We start from the raw sequence: 7,558 nt of genomic DNA, 5'->3' as shown, positions 1-7,558 counted from the left end.
ATGAAAGTCAAGCATATGGATTACCAAATCAACACTTCTGCAAGAATATATCCAAAATGACTATGATAAAGAATATGATAATTCAAGCCTCTGAAAATCCAGAACTCTGAACTCTATAGACTATGAAGTCTCATTTTCACTAGATTCTAAAGACAGACTCTGAACTCTATTCAAGATTCATCAACTTAAATACGAAGCCTTTGACTAGAAGTTAATGACTGAAAGAAGAATAAGTGAAAATAGTATAATCAGTATAATATCAAATATTCCACTACCCTGCAAATCAAGAAAATGATTGTACCATTGTACCAACGTGGTTCCTTTTGTCCCATCCTCTCACTCACTATATGCTGCAAGCGTCACTCTATTGTTGTATAATCAAGTAACTTCATAAAATTTGATATTGAGGATATTACAATTCTACCCTCCAACGGATTTATTCATCATTTATATAAAGAGGTCTTGGAAGTTTGGAAAAGATTGAACACACAGTGAAGAAACAAGAGAAAGAATAGGAAGTGTTTCACGCTAAGAAACGTATCATATTCATACTCTTAGAACATTTTCTTAAATATATCTCTTAAGAGTAATCTCTATTTTTAATTTGTGTATATGCTTATTTTAGAAGTGACTGTATAAACATAATCTTGTATTCTTAACCTTTGGTTAAATTGTTAGACGATAAGGTCTAAAGGGGGTGAATAAATCACTAGTTTAAAAAACAAACTTAACACAAAAACTGTTTTGAAAATTTTATGGAAAACGAAAGCAACCCGGATCGAATCGTCTAACCGAACCCGCTATAAAAAATATAGGATATGTGTAATTGTATGCATGGTATGATAAATAATCACAAATTGATCAAACAAAATTAATCATAACCAATTGAATGCAAAGCAACAAGGATGGAGTACTTCCAATGATAATTCATACAAGAAAATCTATTGAGACAAATTGTCGAACACCTAGTGTGAAATCGATATTGTTTGGAAATTTATGTGGTATTGTTGATCTTAAAAACCAATCTCAGTCTAAAGGAGTGTGATCAACTCAACAACACCTATTTCAAAATGTAATAAAAAATACTATCCAAACGAATTGATCGCACGATCGATGAATTTAACAATTTGAAAATGGAAAATAAAAGAGATAAAGAGGGAGAGAAAGAGTATACAAGGATTTGCTTAGACAGATCCCCAATCAACCTCGCTATGGGTACATTTTCCCTCAATTCGAACTCGAATTGAAATAATGAAATTAACCTTATTTTGCAAAAGTATGTATACAAGAGAGATGTAGTAATCCAATCCTACAAATTCTAAGTTTAATGTTGATTATAACATATTCTCTTCCCTTGATAAAATCGTGATCAAATAACCCAACAATGTCGATTTGATTCACCGTCTCACGCTACTTCTTTGTAATAAACCTCTTGTTCTTCAAAGTTTTCACTCGACCGAATCCAAACTTTGAATTTTTGTAACCCAAGATTTACGAAAGTGATCCACCATCTCACGCTACTCCTTTGCAAGAACCTCTTGTTCTTCAAAGCCTTCACTCTATCGGATCCAAATTGCATAATCTTGTCCAAAACCTTCAAATCCCTAAACGATCTTGAAGGAAAACCCCAACTCGGTTTTTCTTATTTGAAACCCTCAAAGATCTCAACCCAATTTACAATTCAATCAATCTTAAATTGGATGTTATCAACCATAATTCTAGATTGCACGTAAACAAATAATGATTATGTATAATTTGTTTGTGTGTATGTATGGAATGAGGTTGAAGACGATGAGAATGCTTTGAAACCCCAACTTTGTATGGGTTTTCTCTAGAACTTTTCTCTAGAACCTTACTTTAAAATGACGCATGTATGAAGTAGTTATATGCATGCATGTTTTAAGGAAAAAGGAATGCAAAAGATTTTAAAAAAATTATGAATTTTCAAAAAAAAATTGTTGCATGACCCGATCTGTGAAAGTCATGAGCTGACCTATTCGAAGCATGTGCCGACCTATATAGGTCATGTGTTGACCTGTATAGGTCATGTATCGACCTGTAGAGACAACACATCAAACATAAGTTACATGCTTTAAAAATGCAGTACATGTGTCGACCTGAAAAACGGATAAGTCGACACATAGAAGAAATTTTCTTCTATGTGTTGACTTGAAACATGTATGTGTCAACACATAAGTTATTTGGCCCATAAAACGTGTTTTTGATGCATGAAACCTTTTCCAATTTATTTCTAAATGTTTTTATGCTTCCTAATACTAAGATGCACATTGAGAATCAAAGGATGTCGTCCAATATACATAAACGCTAAAGTATCCTAGTTTTGACATAATTCAAAATACATTTAAAGGAAAGTTGCACTCACATACTCCCCCTTTTTTATGATGGAAAAATTTGAGACGATGCGTTTCGTGTCTTCATGAAGGCCTCCCGCTTAATGTATGCATCCCAACCTCATCTTGTAGATGCTTCTCCCCCCTTTGACAACATCAAAAAGAGACAAAGCAATCCATGAAAAGTAACTTATATCACACATAAACCAATATAACACACATAGGCGTCTGCAAATATAAGATCACCAATACCACAACACTCACATAAAATAATGTACATATTAGAAAAGAATGCCTAAACATAAATAAAAGCATTCAAAGCAACAACATAACATGATTGCCACAACTTATGTCAAATAACATATATAATAAACATGAAAGATGGATGATACAATATAATAAAAAACTCTTGAGTTGCTACAAAAGCGACACGATTACATGACATATGCCTTTGGTACTACCAAAATGATGCACACACATGTGCTCTTAGCAATGTGATATATAGATTTACCACCACTCAAACCAAAAACAGAGATGTTATCATAACAATGACACACAACAAGAATTTTGCTAACATTATAACATGTTCAAACATATTTCATGTCGGAATAGGTAATAAGTCTATACACCAAGAACATATTTCAAGTATCAAGGCAGAATAACATAAAGTCACTATAAGCATATAAATTGACATAGATCAATAGAAATTTTTGGAAGTGAACATTCATGTACTATTTCATACATCAAGAATATCGATCATTTGGAACATAAAAAACATGCAAAGTAAAAGCTTACTTTCAAAGAAGGAAAATGGAACAATATCACCTCGCTTATGAATTGGTGAAGGAAGCACTCATATGTGATTGAACATCCAAGGAAAGTTAGAGCAAAAGTATATAAACTGCATACAACTAGGGGTGTGCATGGATACCATTTAATATGAATCAGTCCATTTTTATGGTTATGGTTTATAAACCAAACCACTTCTCACAAAAACCAATTTAAAACTGGTATTAAATAAGTTTGGATTTTAATCAAAATTATTTAATTTAATTTGAATTTTATTTTATTTAAATTAATATTAATTTAAAAATTTTAAAACAAAAACAAATTTTATGAGGTTTTAAAATATTTTTTCTTTTAAAATTTTAAAAATATACAAAAAATAATTTTAAGAAAAATAATAATAACAAATATTCAGAAAAAAGAAAAAAATATATATATAAAAAAAAGTTGAAAATAATAAAATTATATTCTGAAAATGAAAAAAAAATTGAAAAGAAAAAAATCTTAAAAAATAAATTATTCCTAAAAATAAAAATAAGTGAAAAAAATTTATTTTAAAAAAATGGAAATCGAAAATAAAAAAATTCTGAAAATAATAAATTATTATTTAAAAGAAAAACTTCTAAAAGAAAGTTTTTTTATTCTGAAAATTTGAAAAAATAGCCTTTTTAAAAATTTAAAAAAATGATCAAAAACAATATTTTAAAAAAATCTAAATTTTTTTAAAAAAGAATTTTTTTTACTGAAAAAGATACAAAATATTTTTGATAAAAAATATTTTTTTTATTTAGAAGAAAATAATAATTTTATTTGAAAAAAATATCAAATATAATTTTTTCGAAAAAAATTTTTGAATATAATATTTTTCGTGAAAAAAAAAGTTCTGAAATTTATTTTTAAAATAATTTTTTTATTAAATTTAAAATATAAAATTAATTTATAATGTGATAAAACATGAAGACAGACAAATATAAGAATTTAAGGCATAGTAAAATTTGGATATGGAATAACAAAACCAAATTTTTATAATAGGTAACAGTTTATATTTGGATAACAAAATGGATACCCAAATTTTTATTTTAGCATTTGGTTTGGTTTTTTAAAGGTGGAACAATTTGGATACCGATTTGGTTATGAATAACCGGTTTTTTTGCACACCCCTATATACAACAAATCATATTTAGGCAAGATTTGAGATATCAAGTATCCTCAATTCCCTTTGAATGTTGAAAAACTGTTTGGTCGCAAGAGGTTTTCTAAAGATATATGCAAATTGATTTTTGCTATCAACATGCTCAAATACGACGTCTCCTTTCTCAACATGGTCACGTAGGAAATGGTGACGGATCTCATATGCTTAGTGCGAGACTGTATCACTGGATTTTTGGTTAGATTAATAGCACTAGTGTTGTCGCACATAATGGGAATATATTGTAGTTTAATATCAAAATTAAGTAGTTGTTGCTTGAGCCACAAAATTTAAGCACAACAACTACCGGCTGCTACGTATTTCGCCTTGGCAGTTGACAAAGCAACGGAAACATGTTTCTTTCTATGCCAACTTACTAAGGACTTTGAAAACATGTGGCAAGTTCCAATAATACTCTTCTTATCCAATTTGCAACCGGCAAAATTGGAATCGGTATAACCAACCAAATTATAATCGCTTCCCTTGGAATACCAAATCCCATACTTAGAAGTACCATGAAGATATTTAAGAATGTATTTCACAGCTTTTAAATGTGATTGCTTATGAGCCGATTGATAATAAGAGCACATACACACGCTAAACTTAATGTTCGGCCTAGATGCAGTAAGATATAAAAGAGAGTAAATCATACCCTTATACTTCTTGACATCAACATCCTTACCATTTTCATTCCTTTCCGAGTTTTCATTTGTGGGCATTTGAGTCTTAATTGATTTTGCATCTTCCATACCAAATCTCTTTAGTAATTCATTGCAATATTTGGTTTGACACACGAATGTCCCTTTATTGAGTTGCTTGATTTGAAGCCCAGGGAAGTAATTCAACTCCCCCATGAGACTCGTCTCAAACTCATCCTGCATAAGCTTAGAAAACTCCTTTACAAGTTGCATGTTAGTGGAACCAAAAATGATATAATCAACATAAACTTAAACTTGAAGAGTATGTTTTCCTTGACTCTTAATGAAAAGTGTAGTATCTACCTTTCCCCTAGAGTATCCTTGGTCTATTTGTTGGTTCTTGTGTTGGCAGCAATTTTGGTAAAACCTAGAGTGTTCACAAGATATCACATGTGTTGTCTTAACATAAGATATCATGTACCTGCTGGATGTTTAAAATGTAATTATGCAGGATTGTTCCAGGATGTCAGACCCGATGTCATGACATCTGTATACAGAACATTCAGTCTGAATGTTATGTATTATGTGATTGCGTTTTTAATGCAAATCTGTGTATGATTGAAGATATGATTAAACACGCTATCAATCAGTAATTACAACGAGATTAACTTATTTTCCAAAGAGATCTAATCACGGTCATGAGAAGATTTAAATGGAAAATAGTTTTAGGATTTTGTCATGTCCAAGCCCAGCCAAATGCTTCTATAAAAAGGACATGGAAAAGCTATTTTGTTACACAAGAAATAAGGAACGAAATATTGAGAGAGAATAAGGGTTTAAGTCTTGTGTGGTCGTGTGATTTGTAAGACATTCAATTCATCCATAGATGATTGAATTGGTCTGATTTTTGAGTTGTAATTTGTCACTCAAAGCTTTTAAGCATGAGTGTGTGTCTACTTGATTGAAGTTGTTAAGTAAGATCAAGTGTGTGTCTTTGAAGAGTGTCTTCTTTTCACTGTAATTCTTGTTTATATCACTGGTGTGATTTAGGGGGAGTGAGTGGGATCTCATATCTAAGAGTTCTTAGGTAGAAGTCACACGGGTAGAGATTAGGTGAAAAAGACTGTAACTTGTGTTATTTACTGAGAGTCTTTGAACTGATTCTATTTTAGTGGATTTCCTTCTTGGCTTGGTAGCCCCTAGACGTAGGTGAGTTTGCACCGAACTGGGTTAACAATTGCTTGTGTATCTTGCATTATTGTTCTTTATCTTTTATCCTGTTTGTATTGTTCAAATATTAGTGTCGTGACATTACCTTCGACATCTCATATCTGATACCAGAATTTCAATTGGTATCAGAGCAGGCATCCTGCTCTGGTTCTGGGTGAGATCTAGGGACGATACTTTCTGGTACTATGGAGAGAGATGGAGGATCTGTTCACATGCCACCTATAACTACTAGAAACCTTGAATGGTAGCCTTCCTAAAATCTCTGGATAATAAGGCTTGGAAGGCTGTGTTAACAGGCTGGGAACATCCAGTAATTACTAAGGAAGGAGAAGCTACAACTGATAAGAAGCCTGAAGAACAATGGGCCAAGGAGGAGGATGATCTAGCCATTGGAAATTCTAAAGCATTGAATGCTATATTCAATGGAGTAGACAAGAATATCTTCAGATTGGTAAACAACTGTGAGGTGGCTAAAGATGCTTGGAACATTCTCAAAACCACTCATTAAGGCACCTCTAGAGTGAATATGTCTAGACTGCAGCTGCTCACTACCAAGTTTGAAAATTTAAGGATGAAAGAAGATGAAAATATTCATGAATTTCATATGAATATCCTTGAAATTGTTAATGCCTCAGGAGCCCTGGGAGAGAAGATGTCAGATGAAAAATTAGTAAGGAAATTACTCAGGTCACTCCCTAAGAGATTTGCTATGAAGGTGACATCCATAGAAGAGTCTCAAGACATCTCCACTATGAGAGTTGATGAGCTAATTGGATCCCTCTAAATATTTGAGATGGGAATGTGTGATGGATCTGAAAAGAAAGCCAAAAGCATAGCCTTCATGTCAAACACTAAGGAGGAAGAGGAGGAAGGTGGTCAAGATATTGATGAATATCTAGCAAATGATGTAGCAATGTTGGGAAGACAATTCAACAGATTTATGAAAAAGATGGATGTAAGATCTAAGGCTAATGTCAAGAACATCGCATCTGACATCAGTAAATCCAACAATGCTGGAAGAAGAACAAGGTCAAATGAAAAGCCCAAAGAAGGAAAAGGAGTTCAGTGCCATGAATGTGATGGATATGGACACATTAGAACTGAATATGGGACCTACCTCAAGAAACAGAAGAGGAGTCTTGCTGCCACTTCGTCTGATGAAAGTGAAACAGAAGAGTCTGCAAATCTTGTGACTGCCTTGACTGGAAGATGGGGTTCTGATGAAGATTCAAGTGATGATGAAGTAACCTTTGAAGAGTTGGCCACTACCTACAGAGAGTTGTGTCACAGAAGTGCAGAAGTGTGTCGACAAGTTGAAATCCAGAAGAAAGTGATAGCACAGCTGGAGAATGAAAAGGAAGAAC

At 32.4% G+C, this 7,558-nt stretch overlaps 1 protein-coding gene across 1 annotated transcript; it reads right to left on the bottom strand.

Annotated features, from left to right (window-relative positions):
• Positions 1–4,616: 4,616 nt before the first annotated feature.
• LOC127102397 (uncharacterized mitochondrial protein AtMg00810-like) lies at positions 4,617–5,237 on the bottom strand. The gene has a single exon (XM_051039767.1). The coding sequence runs from the start codon at positions 5,235–5,237 to the stop codon at positions 4,617–4,619; it is 621 nt and encodes a 206-aa protein (XP_050895724.1).
• Between the last annotated feature and the right edge of the window lie 2,321 nt (positions 5,238–7,558).

Source organism: Lathyrus oleraceus, chromosome 7, assembly GCF_024323335.1.
Source record: "Lathyrus oleraceus cultivar Zhongwan6 chromosome 7, CAAS_Psat_ZW6_1.0, whole genome shotgun sequence".
In the NCBI taxonomy this organism is placed as follows: Eukaryota; Viridiplantae; Streptophyta; class Magnoliopsida; order Fabales; family Fabaceae; genus Lathyrus; species Lathyrus oleraceus.
This window is presented reverse-complemented; position numbering and strand designations above follow the sequence as displayed.

Excerpts from the sequence above, each read along its gene's own strand:
- LOC127102397 (XM_051039767.1), bottom strand. The coding sequence starts at position 5,237 with ATGCAACTTGTAAAGGAGTTTTCTAAGCTTATGCAGGATGAGTTTGAG.